The 16,208-nt window shown below is 36.6% G+C and overlaps 1 protein-coding gene across 2 annotated transcripts in view; it reads left to right on the top strand.

Annotated features, from left to right (window-relative positions):
- MRE11 (DNA repair and meiosis protein (Mre11)) overlaps positions 1 to 14,287 on the top strand; it is a 227,214-nt gene extending 212,927 nt beyond the window's left edge. For both annotated transcript variants that reach the window (XM_089826849.1, XM_089826850.1), the window contains exons 15-22: positions 7,599 to 7,681; positions 11,896 to 12,009; positions 12,107 to 12,187; positions 12,341 to 12,412; positions 12,680 to 12,936; positions 13,294 to 13,414; positions 13,570 to 13,767; positions 13,850 to 14,287. In XM_089826849.1, the coding sequence (XP_089682975.1) occupies positions 7,599 to 7,681; positions 11,896 to 12,009; positions 12,107 to 12,187; positions 12,341 to 12,412; positions 12,680 to 12,936; positions 13,294 to 13,414; positions 13,570 to 13,767; positions 13,850 to 13,882 (959 nt within the window). In that variant the 3' untranslated portion in view covers positions 13,883 to 14,287. The remainder of the gene's footprint in view (positions 1 to 7,598; positions 7,682 to 11,895; positions 12,010 to 12,106; positions 12,188 to 12,340; positions 12,413 to 12,679; positions 12,937 to 13,293; positions 13,415 to 13,569; positions 13,768 to 13,849) is intronic.
- Positions 14,288 to 16,208: the final 1,921 nt, after the last annotated feature.

The raw sequence follows: 16,208 nt of genomic DNA, 5'->3' as shown, positions 1-16,208 counted from the left end.
TCAATGCCTACCTTCACTTCTAGCATTCTCCTTTCCTTAGTTTTGGGGTTTGGGTAGGTAGCCTTCTTTGCCTGTGCTCGAGTGAATGTGAGGACCTCCTCTCGGTTCCCCTTTATGATCAAAAGATTTACTCTAAGCTTCGAACACTCTGCGTCGTCATGGTTTTTAGGACCACACAATCTACATAGAAACTTCGGTACTTCCACCCTTGTGTAGTCTCTTGCATAGTGTCCCCACTAGTTACGTTTCCATATTAATATTATTATTATTGTTTCCATATCTTCTGATAGTCCTTTGGCAATCCTTCAAAATCTTTGCCTTCTTTCAGCTTGTTGCAGTAGTACAGCCCTTCTAGTAGCCTCCCACTCTTCTATTTCTTTTTCCATATTTCTATTCTTATTCAATTGGTTTGGTATAATTGTTTCACTTATTCATCCACAAGAAAGTAATATCACATGATAAAATTTCAAAAAACACTTTTATTTATATAATATTTTGTCTACAATTCATGTCTCTCTAGGACATAATCATGACATTGTATTCTCTTTATTCATTTCCCTTTGGGTTCACATCATGTATCTCTTATGATGGGCTTCATCTTCCTCTTCGTGATGACAACGTTCCTCGTCTCTCAGTAGAAACTTTTGAGGATTTGTTGACATCGGTTCTCTTGGTTAATTTCTTCCCTTCAGTTCTAAAGTGCGAGAAATGTTTGTGCGGGTAACAGTTGGAGAGGAGTAACACCATACAAAGTAAACAAGTTAGGTGTATCTGAAGGAGGAAGTTTTTCCCTAACCATTTTTTTCACAAAAGACGAGGAGAAATCGTTATGGACACAATGAAGAAGAGAAGTTGGAAAAAAAAACTACTGACACAGGGAAGAACCTCTAGTTCAAGTAGCAATTTGACTAAAAATGCCCAAGTCTTGCCTTAAAGAGTACAAGCTGCAAGTTGTATTGACATTGGAAAGAAGAAGACAAGACAAAAAATACAAGTGCAGTTAGCACCTGCAAGTTTTTCAAAGGATTACATCACGCCTCTGAAGATATCCTTCAAGGGTCTAAAAGGATTGGATTGTTAGAAATGTTTGCAGGAGATGCCTGAGAATGATCTCATAAAAGATAGTTTATGAAGGGCACATGTACAATGGGCAATCCAAATGCCTTTTATTTGTATCAAAGAATTTGACGGTACCATGCGTGCTACGATTGGGACTTTTGACATGTACTCCAAGATGTGTATTGTTTCATACCTTGGTTGTGATTTGGAGATTTCCTTCACTATAGTTGAGTTCACATAGGTGTTTGCTATACTTGGGAAAGGATCGAAGATTGACTTGAAAACCAAGAAGATGAAATAGGATGTAAAGGAATTTTATATCAAAATGTTATGCAGAGACCTCACACCAGTAGAGATAGACTCCTTAACAAAGACCTCTAAAGGAAGGGGCATAAATAAATCTTTTATCCAACAGGGATTTTGGTGATGCTTGATGGACTTGGTGTAAAGCAAGCTTACTAGATCAAGCTGCACTTCTGACATAACTTTTCCACAAATTGCACTCATGAACGGATTACTAAATATTAAGGTTTTTTATTGGGTCAGCTTACTCCCAAAGTGGATGTTTGAATTGATGACATTACATCACTAAGACTTTCTACATGCCGCATTTTGCTATTGGGTTGTTTCTTGATGCTACACTTTGATAGATTCTGATAGACATACTTTAGGTCAAACTAGGGCCCTTGGTGCCTCGAGAACCTCCCATCATGCGTTGGTGTTACTTGGACAACAGAAGGCTACTGTAGGACCAAAAATTGTTGTTGGGTAGATACAACACGGACAAGGGGTAGACTTAGGATTAGAGCACGAAGAGACGGATAGTGGTCGATAGAATACCTTGGAGAGTGAGAGTGACATGGACAAGGGAGACAACACTTAGATGGTAGAGGAGGACGAGGTAGAGGTGGTCACTATGACACCTATATTATTTGCACGACCTCTCCTACCTACTACACCACATTTGACCACCCTTAGCACAACACCTACCTTTCTTTTAGACTAGCTAAGACACCCATTGACATGATTCCAAAGAAAGCAGAGTCCCACACATCACCACCTAGAGTTGTGTTGGAGGAGGCAATGGCGATACCTGATGAGACACCCGAGATACACGATGTTGAGACACGCAGGGAGTCACAGGTTAGATTGGAGGTAGTTGGATCTAGCGCTATGGTGATTGTGGATGCTGCATTGGTAGTTGAGCCAATGAGAGATTATTCCATAAGCGTGGTACCCAACCAGCTATGCTAGGTAAAGCATATGAGTGTCTACTTGACAACAGTTGAATCTCACACCAATCACATGTGGACCTACTATATTCTCACCTATGAGAGACACGCCTCTTTCCACGTTTGTGGAGTTAGGATGAGGGGAGCCTACCATGGCCACTACACTTGCACCTGAGGAAGTAGGATGTCATCTAGTAAGAATGGATGAGGGGCCACCGGCAGTATAGACTTCTCAAGCTATGGTAGAGGTTCAACAAATAACACTTAGTGCACAAGAGCAACCAACCACAAAGGCATTTGAAGACATCCTTGGCAAGGATGTAGAGGTGTACTTGGTTTAGATATGGTGACTCGAGGTTGTTGGGTCATGGAGGTGTACCTAGGAGATATGGTAGCACAAGTCTGCCAGGTGGTGGTCTCTATACAAGTTTGAGCTGTAGAGGATGTGTTTTAGGAGTTAGAGCATGTGCAACGTGTTTGACTGCATTTTCCACCTACTTTGAGGCACGACAATAGCCAAATATTGAGGCTCCAAAGATGTAGGATTGGATTGTTGTGGAGTTGGTAGTGGAGAGCCAAGTCAAGGCCCTTACACATGAGATAGTACAGGTGAACAAAGACACCTACTATGCTTTGAGGCGTAGTGAGACAGATAGGGTAGCAACAGGGTGGGTTCGAGAGGAGTCAACTACGCTATTAGCAGTAGTGGAGGGTAACTTGGCTAGCTAGTTGATGGCTTGGGAGACAGAGTGAGCAAAGCTCATGGCTTTGCAGGAGGCCACTACAAAAGAAAATGCTTGTTAGAGACTCAATTGACTCAGTCAAAGGAGTCTGAGATAGTAGATATTATTGTGATGTTAAAGGAAGCATTAGAGGCACATACATAGGCGGAACAAGATTTGAAGGTGTGGATCTAGCAAGTGTACAAGTTGCGGACATAAGTGCATCCTTAGCCCCCTTCATCTTCATCTTTGTCTTTCTTCTTGATATGTATATTGTAAAAAGCATCATCTCCATTTTGTTTTGTGTTGACAGGAGACGACTTTCTTTTTTTTTTTTGGGCGGGGGGGGGGGGGGGAATGATGTTAGTTAAATATGGGTGATCTCTTGGGGATAGTTAAATATGTGTTATTAAGTTGTTAGTTACCAAAGGGCGTTATGAAGTGACAGTTGAATTGCAACCCTTCAAGTTGTATATGTATGCTTTGTCATTAACGACAAAGGCATCAAATATTATCTCATCTTGTCTTGTATTGTCATGTGATGTACTTGAGAGAAGTATTAATGGGATATACAATTGTGGTTTCTTAAAACATTGCACTTATATTTACTTGAGTTACACTTCTATTTTCGTAGCATGTGTTAAAACCAAGTTATTGTAACCAGTAAACAATTATGTCATCTACTGCATTGTGCGATTATGTACTATCTCTGGTTATTAATGTTATGTCATTTATGATTTACATTTATTCACCACTATTTGAATGATCATTGTTGAATTATTTGTATCCGTTATGATTATTTGTATCGTTGCTATATATGTGTCACTGCTAGCAGAGGGGGCACCCCTAGTCGAGGGCAAGGCACTTCTAGCCAAGAGCAATGCACTACCAGTCGAGGAAAAGACACTGCCATTTGAGGGCAAGGCATTGCTTTGAGGATGAGATAATTTCATTCGAGGGTACGGAGGGTGAGACATTGCTAGCTGAGGTTGAGATACTACGAGCCGAGGGTGATGCTACCACCCAAGTGTGCTAAGGGTGCACCACTTCTAGCCAAGGGTGTTTAGGGTAAGACGATGCCAATTGAGGGTGTCAAGGGTGTGATCCGTGTCAACATTAACTAATGGTTGTTGTGAAATCCACCAAGGGCCCCACAATCATTTGTTGAGTCTCTTGAGCTCTTTTCAAAAACCACAAGTTTATCATTGAGGGACATGGATATGGTGCTACAACTAGACAAAGTGAACCAACACCCCTTAGTTGCGGAAGCATGAAAGGAATTCCTCATGTTTATGCAAGGTGAATATCAAAAGGAGTTTGCCAAATGTTTCATAGTTAAAGGATGGGCACATTTGGACACAAAGGAGATGGCATCTACTTGGCAACCTCCATGACCATAAGTCAATGGTTGTCATGACCAAGTTCTTTGTGCAGTCCATGGCATGGAAAGATGCTTCTAAGAAATATTGTTTTGGCATAATCAAGCCACAATAGCATGGGAGAAGGCAAATACTGCTAAAGGGAAGGCCACATAGTAGACTAAACAACAACAAAAGGCCTATTCAAAATTGGCAGAGAAAAGTAATGTACAATTGGCACAAGAACACTCCAAGGTAACTATCTTACAAGAAGTGGAAGCCCAACTTGGGGAGAAACTAGCACAGAAGGACTCATAGCTGGCAAGAAAAGAATTTTAGATGGAGACGCTGCAGAAATGAATGATAAGGTTGTAGCTTCTGTCGGATTGATTTAATCATGAGATACCTCGTTGATGGTAAATCATCTTTAAGATAAATATCTGATATAGATAATATATATTATTATATATTAATATGTTACATATATGGTTAATATATTAATATTACATATATGCTTAAAGATGAGTTATACATATAGTTATTTATTAACTAATGATCATTAACTACTCTCATATTTAGGAGTCTTCAAATCTGCATTTGGAAATCATCAATCACATTGGCAATGTTACTACATTTGCAGAAACGATCCAAGTTATTCAACAAGGAATGGCGGACCAAGACTCAGAACTTTGAGAAAGTCAGAAAGCAACTGATGGAAGCAGCTAACATGGTTGATGCAGCAAGACAATTGACAATGACAACCAATCGGGGCTTGCACTGTCTGCAGCAAGAGTTAACCCCAGGGACCTCTCCAGTTCTAGGGATGTCAACTCGGCCCTATCAATAAATTCTTTTCTAGTTAATACCCTTTTTGGGTTGTTGTCTGGAAGACGACAAATTTTGGGGGGGGAGGGGGGGGGGGGGGGGGGGTGTGATGTAGATGACAATTATGGCAGTAGTAATTAAATAGACATTTGTTAGTTTAAATTGGAAGTATAATAAAACGTTGTTCCAAAGGGTTGTCAGTTGTTGGCGGTTGGCAAATGTTTAGTCAGACTGGAACAAGTTATGGTGTTGTTGATGTATGACAACACTATGCTAAGAAAGATATATCATTCTGCCACCTACTACATTTTGTGATTCTGTGCTGTCTCTGGCTATTCATGTTATGTTATTTATGATTTTTAGTTATTCACCACTATTTAAATGATGACTGTTGTATTATCTGTATCATTTATGATTATTTATATATTTGCTATATCTATGTTAAATCATTAGGCAAACAAGTATCTCAGACCTGAAACAGACAGTACAAGTAAATTCTCATTAAGTACAGATATAAGTATTTTACGTTGAAAAAAGTGGGAGTTACACGTTGGGGATCTTACATATTTTGGATTTGGATAGAAGGTGGTTGGAAATGAGTGGCTGGCATTTGTTTAATTGATTTGATGGACAAGATTTAGGATCAAGTCCATTTTGGCTTTGATGACTTGTAGCTGTTTAAACTTTTTAATTATCGATCAGACATGATAGTCTTATTTGTGGAGGGTTAGATTAGGATTTGGTGCTTTATGCTAATTAATCACATAGTTAAATTATTCAATTAATTGTTGGAGAGGGATGTCAGAAATTACGTTACTTTAATTAACATGATTTTTTAAATTAATTCAATGGCGGAGAGAATATTAGAAGCTTAGTTCTTATTAATATAATTTATTTTTTTGATTGGTGGAGAGGGTTTAAGTGTTAAATGATTTGCTTAGATTATGTGAGAGGCTAGGCATAAAACTCTGGCCAAAAGTGGTGAAGCTGTGAAAGTGGTTATGTCAAACATGTAATTAGGATGTGGTCACTTTTAGGTGTCTACGTGCAATTTTGCACACTGAGAAATACTAATCTTCCAATTTTTCGTTTTCTTTATGATATTTTGTCTATTACAGGCCCTGTTAGTATTCAAATTTTCCTGTGGTCTTTCCTAGTTTGTTTTTGCTGCAGGTGTTGAAGATTTCTATGGACCCATGCACCCATTTGCCTTGACATTATCATCATAAACAACTTGTCAAACACTGCATGTCATGGAGCGGGGATGACCCTTTGCACCTATCTTTTTTTGTTTGAAATTTTCATTTCTGATCATTGATTTTCTGTAGTGACTAGCCAAAGGTTTACTATTTAAGTGCTCACTTTAAATCCCAGCTAGATGTCAAGACAAGGAAATTGAAAGCAGTCTAATCAATTCAAGGTTCTCTAGTTTACAGTCAAATTCTGAACAAACAAAAAGGATGAGTACTTAAAAAAACCTCGAGGATAAAGTATCTATGAATGAAAGGGATGAGCTTTTTCAGGAAAACTGGTGTAATATTTTTAATGAGGATACACAGACGGAAAAGGAAGAATTAAATGGGAACCTTTACACAGAAATTCAAATGTCAAAGAGTTAAGCAGATTCCGCCTCTAAAACAAGTTTAATATTAGATATGGAACAAGGACAGGATATCTACATTAGAGTATATGATTTGATATGTACAACACAAAAGTGAACTGGACTGAGACGAAAAGTGGATAGCAGGCAAATGATGAATTTGTGAAGGCTGAAAAGATAATCCAAAAGAGAAGAAATAAGATTGATGGCTCTTTTATCCTCTCTTGATAAATTGATTTTTTGACACTCCTGATAATAAGATGCTTATATATAGAATGGTTTGATGAATTGTGTTCTTTGGATTTTCTATTGGAAACTTCATATATATTTGTACTTGGCATCATACTATATATGAGGGAATCTAATATGAACCCAAAAAAAAAAGAACAGAAAAAAAATGGTTAATATTTTAACAAAAATATCTCCAAATTTGACTGTAATAGACATCATTTTAGGAATTTCAATTTTTTTAGAGAAAGGAAAGTAATGTGTGTTGTATGATATAATATGTGCTGTTTCTTTGTGCTAGTCATTGGTCCTTACTGATTTAGTGCTTACATTTGGTATTGACAAGCCTAATTTAAGTTGTATTAAACAATAAGTAGCATACGTTATTATCTCACAGAGCTAGATTTGTAAAACATTATTTTGTCTTTTCAAATGAATTTGAATTTCTTGAACAGGAGTTTTTTGGCAATCCTCACTTACCTTACCCATGAAGTTTTGATTTGATTGTAGACAGCTGTTTGTCAATGTCAAGTCATTTGACCCAAACCATCATTAAATGTTTGGCTCTCTGCAGAAAAGATTCAAGATGCTGAACGTCTTCGACCTGAAGAACTAAACCAACAAAACATTGAGGCGCTAGTTGCAGAAAGTAATCTGGTGAGTTATATTACTTTTTATTGTCTACTAGGTTGTGACACCCATTTTTTATGGCTTTCATGTGTATCAGTAGCTCACACTACTTTTGGCTAATTCTGCATTGCATATGTATCTAAGGTACACCGTATTTGATTAATATTTTGATGTTATTGTATTTGAACTTCAGCTTTCGTTGTCATAGTTCCATAGAGTTTTGGGGATGAGGAACACTAGGGATTGGTTGGGGGGGACCATGAACCCAATTTTTGGAATGGTAAAGGGATAGTGGCTGAGTTACTGGTTTGGGTCTACTTTGTTTCAAATTTGGATCCAAGTTTGGTATGTAGGGGGCTCTGTCTGGGGTCCCACTTATGGGTTTGTTTGAGGTGAACTTGCCCCTTTTCTGGGACTTTTTTCTCTATTTTTCCTAAGTTGCCTGTATGCCTAAAAGCACCCCTAACCTTAAAATGTGGATTCCAAGAAAATTTAAAAACTGACAAAAACAAAGTGATTTCCCTCATTGCGAATGAGAAATAAAAATAGCATTCATCCTTGCTTAAGTTTCATTCTTGCCTGCCATTGTACTAATAGAATTGAAGACTGATTAGTGAAGTTCTAAAGTGGTTACGAGGTCATGAAGCTAACAAGTTCAACTTAAAAGGCAATGAAAAATTCAGAGGTCATGAAGCTAATGAGGGAAACATACAATAGTCAAAGCCTGGATGTCACAAACTTCACAAACATTCCAGTAAATTATGCCACGGGCATAGCCGATGAGGTCTAGTGTTCCAATATGGAAGATTTTTTATCGCAATCTCCATTTATAGAGCATGTCAAATGGTGGTTGAGGGAAAAGATTTGTTGATCTAATGGTGATAAAACCTTGATATGATTCTCTGATTTTTAGTCTCCAACACCTCTTGACCCTGATTTAAAAAAGTACCTGGATTGCAATTCTTTTGCACTCTGATGGTTGTATGCCCCCTTAGGAAATTAGTCAAAATATTTTGGTCAATTTGCATGATTTTTGGAATTTTTAGATGTTTTAATATTTTGGTGAAAATCCCAAATTTTGATTGATTTCCTATTTAATTTTATAAAGCTTTGCGACAAGAACTACTAGAGAACATAGAACACACAAAGCAGTCACACTATTAATTTAGGTATGTGACCTTGATTATCAACCTGACATTCTATTTCATGAATGAATTATCAGCGTTTGTTGGCAAAATACGTGACACCACTAGACCAATATATGCATGTCAAACATTTACAAGACCCCACCTCGTACATGGCCATATATTGGTGTTTCTTCAAAACCCTTATACAAAGGTGTAGGACATAGATTGCATCTCTTCCGATGTAGTTTGAAGGTATATATGATACATTGTGAACTTATGCATGTTATAAAGGAAAATTAAAGAGCACTTTCATGATCCCACCTAAATCACAGCCTTCACAAAACTAAATTGCAGCCTTAAATAGTAATTAAGCCTGGGCGTTGGAAAATAAATGAATTGGGCCAACCTCCCAGGTTCACCGTGGGTCCTTCTGGGTTTGCTGCGTGTCAGGGCAGGGTCCTTATTTTGGACTGTGGGAAGGACCCTGCCCAGACACGCAGCAAATGTGGACCTGGATCTGAGCAGCAGGTCTGAACCCGGTAGCTAAGGAAAATTATGAATGAAAAATAGGGCAGTCCTCAGTTTTAAAGAGGTGTGACTCTTGTAAGAAGGTTGGGCTTTATGAAAAGACGCGTCTCTCCCTCAAACTCTAAATATATAAAAAAGGGAAAATAAAATATTTTGGGAAGAACATCAAGGCAATTGAATTAGCATCGGTTTTCATGAAGAGAACAGCAACTCATAATATGTCAGCGATCCAGCTATAGATCAGATCAGAGATTACTACATATTGCAGGCAATAGCATTCTTGGTCAACTGTGTTATGCATGAAATTTATGCTTAATGTATGCATGATGAAGATATTGTCTAACCTATAATTTCTTTATGTGTTTGATATATTTAATGTTGTGCAATGCATATTCTTAATCATTAACCTATTTATATGCTGCCAAAGCGAAGGTCGTGCAAGAAAGGGGGAACAAAAATATGAGATCACCATCTGTGTAAACCACTTCATGATGGATGTCCAATGTGCTTACCACTTGGGGTCCAAAAGGTGAGTGACCACTCTTGGGATTATTTAGGAGGATATCTGAGCACCATAGTGCGATTTCCTTTTGGACATCTACGATAGTTGATTGGCGGTGAAATCACAAGTTGTTGAATAAGGAGACATGATTGGGAGGGCAGATACAAGCATGGTAGCACCCTACTAGGTAGACTACCCCATCCTCGATGTCCACTATGTTGGAACACTTCGGGCCAAGAGGGCAAGTGTCCTCTCTTGGGTTTAATGTGAGGATTGCTTCAGGCCAACATATCATGCTCCCTCATTCAAATCTTATTGTGATTGATTACTAAAAATAAACACCGATGTGGCATGAGCTATCTAATAAATTATGATTATATATATATATATATATATATATATATATATATATATACATACACTTGTGATTACTGACCCCAATAGAAATAATTGAGATTAATGAGTTGCGTTTATGTAATGTATATATTTGTGTGTGTGTGTGTGTGTGATTATATATATGTACATCTACATATGTACACACACATCCAATATTGTTTAATATGGTTGTAGGACCTCAATCGAGATTTATCTTGTAAAAAAACATTTTAATTAGTAAAGTTATATCTCAAACTATCTTGCATTTCTTAATTCTAATGGAATTTGTGATTTTAGGGCAAGACTCAAGGTAGCCCCGAAAGGAGACATTACAAGTACTTCGAATTTTGATGCACATTCCAAACTGAAAGTCAAGTGTTGCTGTTATTGTAATTTTTTACTTAATCAAAAGAGAACACCAAAAACATTAATATGATTTGAACTATTTACAGGTCATGCGCATAGGGTGTTAAAGAAATTGAGGATTATGGTTTCATGGCATCCTTTTGAGATGATAGTGAAGCAACTAGTTGTTGGTTCTTTGATCTTGGTGCACCACATCATGTTCTTTATCATAGGGACAAGTATGTCAAGTTTATTGCTGATTTTTGTTTGACACATTTTGTTACACTAGGTGATGGTAAATCACGTTCAATAGAGAGAATTGGGGATCCAAGAATTGTGCTAACTCTTTAAAATTCATTGTTAAGGATGCTAGGTTTGTTCTATATTTGCATAGGAGATGTTCTTCAATCCTTTAGGACACACCTCAGGTATTGGGATGCATTTTTTCATACCAAAAACTTGTCAGAGATTTCTTGTTGACACATCGTTTGATTTTTATATTAAAAAAAAAAAAATCGATGTTTCAATGAGTTCCCATATGAAAGGAAAAATAAGAAAACCAACATTTCTGAACTTCAATATGCAATATCAAATATGTATGAACTCTTTGACTATTGACATTGGTGTGTTTAAAGTTTAAACATTGAAGGTAATTTTAATTTTAAACTTTACTAGAGTGGGGTTCCCTAGGGGTAGGTGGAAGGATATTGTAATGTTAGTTGTCATGTAATTAGCATATGTTAGTCTTAAGGGTTATTGTCGAGGGGTTGGCAGTTTTTTTTTTCAACCCTTAGACTAACAAATCCTAACTACCTGACAGAAAATCCAGGGCCCTATAATATTCTAGCTCCCTCTGCATGCATGCATGAGGGTAAGGAGGCTAACTAAGAGATTCTAGTGGGGCTAATGATAGTTCTAACCAGTACTCGTTTCGAAAGTTCAATGTCATGATATTTAATTGATTGGGGTTCCATTGGATGGGCAATCCCTCAGGAGCGGTGACTTGGACCAGACTCTGGTTTTGACGCAAAGCTACTAGAGGCGGATAGTGATTAGGGACAGCTATACATTTTCAACTTTTGTCATTTTTGTGTTGAAACTTGCAGCCTTTGGGCATTTTGTAAAATTCTTATATAATATATATGCGCAGTGATAGTGAAAGCAATTAAATTTCACTAATTTGTCTGTTAATCCTCACGTGGAATCTTGATTCAAGTCCAATATTATGTTTTGAGGTTCTATAATGTCTACAGTGTATGCTTTATCAATGTTATCATATGAATATTTAAAATCTCTTTATATTTTTAAAATTTCTATATTTTTTCTCACATTATTATCCTTCTAATATATGTATACAATTGCAGAAAATGGAGATCCTTCCAGTTAATGATCTAGATGTTGCATTGCATGAATTTGTTAATAAGGATGACAAAATGGCATTCTCCACTTGTGTACAACAAAATCTTGAGGAGACACGGGTATTTTTAATTTGATAAATTTGAAATTTGAATCTTCCATTGAATTTGTTTTGTGATTGAAATTTGATCATACATCTTCTGGCTGTATTTTTTTCAGAATAAGCTCGTCAAAGAAGCAGAAGTATTGCAAATCAAAGAGGAGGAGGATGTTATCCTTAAAGTGGGTCAATGTATGCAGGTGTGTTGAATATTGGTAAAGTTCCATTAGTTTAAATTGTCTACAAATGTTGTGGGTAAAATTTTGGCTGGTCTACAGTTTTGTTCATCTTTATAGGTAAGCAGCAACATGGAATTATATTTGATGGTAGCTTGTTTTATTCTTTTCAACTAGGAACGTGAAAGAGACCGAGCATTACATCCAAAAACAAGCTTCTCTGATGGGTTAGGTTCTCAGCCCTCACAGGTAATCAACTCATAGCACAGCATTATAATTCATCATCCTCATCCCAGTTGAATTTATTTGCCTTCAGATTCAGTTACTAGTAGAACTCTCCAGAGATCAAACGGTTGCATCATCATATTTGAATCGCTTATTATTTTCCATCAGACTACTTCTAATTTATATATGATAAATTACAATAGACTGGGTCGGATTTTATATAGGCAAATTAATTGCCTTCAATTTATTCCTCGCTCTATAGTTATTAATTTAAAGATTTAAATAATGCAGGTAAAAAAAAGTAAAAATTCATCACAATTAGCCAGCCAAAATGCATTCAGTGATGAAGAAGATGAACTTGTAAGGGTTACCAAGTCGAAAACTTTAGTGTGGGGACAGAAAACAAAATCCTCACAGGTTTCTACAATAGCAACTGATGAAACAGACAGTAGGGGACGAGGAGCGCGTGGCAGAGGTAGAGGAAGAGGCTCACGTAGTCTTAAGCAAACTACCTTGGATGTTACTATGGGAAAGCGTCACTCAGAAAGGTGAGAGTGTACAGTTTCAGGTCCTTTCATTTTTTAATCCCATTCTCTCTACTCTCGATTTTGATTCATTCATTCTATAAGCTTAGCTGACTAATTAAATATTCTTCAAGTTCATTCCCTTATTTTTACTGGGGCAAAACATATTCACCACCATGCATCTTTTCGAAAACTAAGCTCCCTGAAGAGGGTGAGTGCATTCCTAAAGATTATTAAGTTCTCTTCTTCCATTGTTGTCCAGTAAGTAATGGAAGCATATTATTAATGAAACTTATGTAATCTATTTGATTAAACTACACATTCTTCTCACATCATTGCCTGTTTTCACATTAATAAGTGTACTATATGTTGCTGTCTCAGAAGCGCATCTGCTGCAGCATCAACAGCTCTTCGTAGTGTTATTGAGGATGCAGAGGATGTAGATTCACCTTCAAGTGATGAAATCAGAAAAGAGGAATTAGATGAACCAGAGAATGGCTCAGTAAGATATTTCTGAACTATTTATTTAATGTTCAGTCTGTGGGAGTATAGTATTGACGGAATTTTTAATAGAGCTATAAATAGATTATTGTATAATCTGCAATGATATTTTACTGTGTATTTATAACCAACCTGAGCTTCTCTAAATATTTTCAGGAACCTGATGAAACCCCCAAAAGTGCAAGAGGACGGAAGAGACCTGCCTCACAGGCAAGGGGAAAAGGAAGAGCGGCAAGCTCCACGGCGAAAAGGGGAAGGAAGTCAGGCAATTCTGTTGTAAGACAGATGTTCATTGATGATGATGAAGACGAGAATGATAGCAATGACCTAAGAACAAAAACTTCTACTCCCCAGGTAAAATTGTATTTAACATGTGAATCTAATTTAATATCGGAAGCCTTGTCTATTGTGGTTGTAACTGTGATGTAACTGTCAGGTTAGTCGAAACTGGGGATCTTTGAGGAGGTAGCAATTTGTTTAAGCATCTGGGTCCATTAGCAGGAGTCTCTTGGGTTCCAATTTTGCAGGTTGAAATATGTTACATGTCAAAGCAGAATGAAGTCAAGCTTTTCAAGATTTTGTTGACTATTGTATCTTGCTCATTGTTGTTGCAACAGTATTACTTTGTATGCCAATCTGAGATCTAGGACACCGCCTAGATCTGAAGCCATGGGGACTTCATTGTGCCCGTGGAATTATCTTATGTGCTAAGTCATTTCCGAATGATATTGAATGCATCTGTATGGAATGGAAATGAGGTGTGTCGTATGTGGATGACCACGGTCCAATTGTAATTATATATTCAAAAGGCGATTAAACTGCCATCAGCTGTTTACCTCGATGACCCTATTCAATATGTGATTATATTTTTCCACTTGATTGCAACTGCTTTCTTGTTAATTATCTGCAAGTCCAGAGCCGCATGGATATGGATATGATATCAGATATTGACATGGCAAAATTTAAAGACTCACAGATGTCGCTAGATACGAAAGTTATAGGAGTACATTTTCAATTATTTATAAATGTTATGTGGTCAGCATATAAGATGTGTACTAACATACATTTTAGTTTTTTTTTTTATGCCCTATCTAGGAGTATGGTATTTATCATAGGATTACTATTGCCGAGCTGCAAAACCTGGCCGAGTTTTTATGACTTTTACTAGTCCCAGAAACTTTCCAAATATTTGGCAAAAACTTGTTGAATAATTTGCTGAGTTTATCTTAGAAGCATAAACTCGTCTACTTTTATAACAGCACTTAAAGGTGAAAATGGCTCAAATTAATTTCATTTCTCATTTCTTCACTTGTATTTTGTTAAGAGGGGGGAAATAGTCTTGCAAAGTGATTTATATTGGTTTGAGGTGAATTTGAAGCATAGTTTTTGAGGAAGATGACCTCAATGATTTGGAGAAGTAAGCTATAGAGGAGGGGGGTCAATTTGATTTTACATTGGATGGCATTGAATTGAATGAGTAGGCATTGCTAGTGAGAGGAGAAAGTAGAGGCAAAGCTACATCTAGGATGGAGGATGAACCACAAATTGAGTCAAACATATTGAGTGAGGAGGCACAGTCCTGCCCAGTTTAGACTTCTAGGACTAGACCCTCTAATTCTACTTCTCTCTTAGTTTTTACATAACTGAGAAGAGGAAGATGTAATTGGAATGATGCATTTACTTTTGGTTTTACATAAATTATTTACTATTTTGTTTCCAAACATCAATGTTCCTCATGAGAATGTGATTCTATACCCACGTATTTAAACATATCTAGATTAAATTTGTTTCTCGTGTTCTCATTTAATGACTTATTGGATGCATTTTTAAGTTCTCAAGTTTTTTCCAAATATTGGCTGAGTTTTCCCTGAATTTATTTTGTAGGACTTGGTGAGTTTTTCAACTATGGTATTTATATCTAGGCTCCAATAACTAACCAATACATTTGCAATTGATAAATCTATGGAACCTTTGTATATCAAATTGGAGCACTCTATTTGGGTTAGACAAGGATTGGGACCTATTCTAAAGGATCAATGGATGAGAGTGTTTAGAGAAAAGAAAACTATGAATGATTTGTATTCTAAGTATAGATGAATACTTAAATATCCTAGAGGTAAGAGTAAAGAAATTCAGAAATTTTAGGAAAATGAAAGGGAAAAAGCTTTGATGAAAAGGGTACTTTTAGTAGATGGGAAATATAAGGGAACCAATGAAATGAGTGTTAGAAGGGCAAGGTACATATCCAAAGGTAAATGCATATAGAACAATGACTAGAAATGGGCCCCATTACTTAGCGATCAGCATAAAGAAAGGGAAGATTTTTTAGATATTAATCAAAATTTGGTACACTAAAAGAGGAATAGTATTAGAAGATAGATGTTGAAAACCTACAAACAAATTTGAGTGCAGATGAAAAGCAATGTTTGAAGAATAATTAGGATATAATTAAACTTGTCTAGTAAAGCTTGGAGAGAAGAATATATAGGATGAAAATGAACTTATGTGCAACATTACTATGCTTCGTATCTACAATAGAAATGTGGAAAGTATAGAAGATAAATTGGCACATTACCAAGTTGCATGCATGATGTGGATGAATAAGAATAGTTAAAAGAGAGACAGCGCGATGTGCTACAAGGTTGTAAGTAAACATGGAATTGCTTATAGTTTCTTAGGATACTTATAAATCAGCTCCATATGACATGTAAATTTATTTATTTTCTAAATAAAAGTGGTGTATAAATTGATGTAAATGTTTACGAGATAATAATCCAATGTGGGTGATATAAGCA

This window comes from Cupressus sempervirens, chromosome 4 (assembly GCF_028749045.1).
Source record: "Cupressus sempervirens isolate cs-2001-9-10 chromosome 4, ASM2874904v1, whole genome shotgun sequence".
Lineage (NCBI taxonomy): Eukaryota > Viridiplantae > Streptophyta > Pinopsida > Cupressales > Cupressaceae > Cupressus > Cupressus sempervirens.
This window is presented reverse-complemented; position numbering and strand designations above follow the sequence as displayed.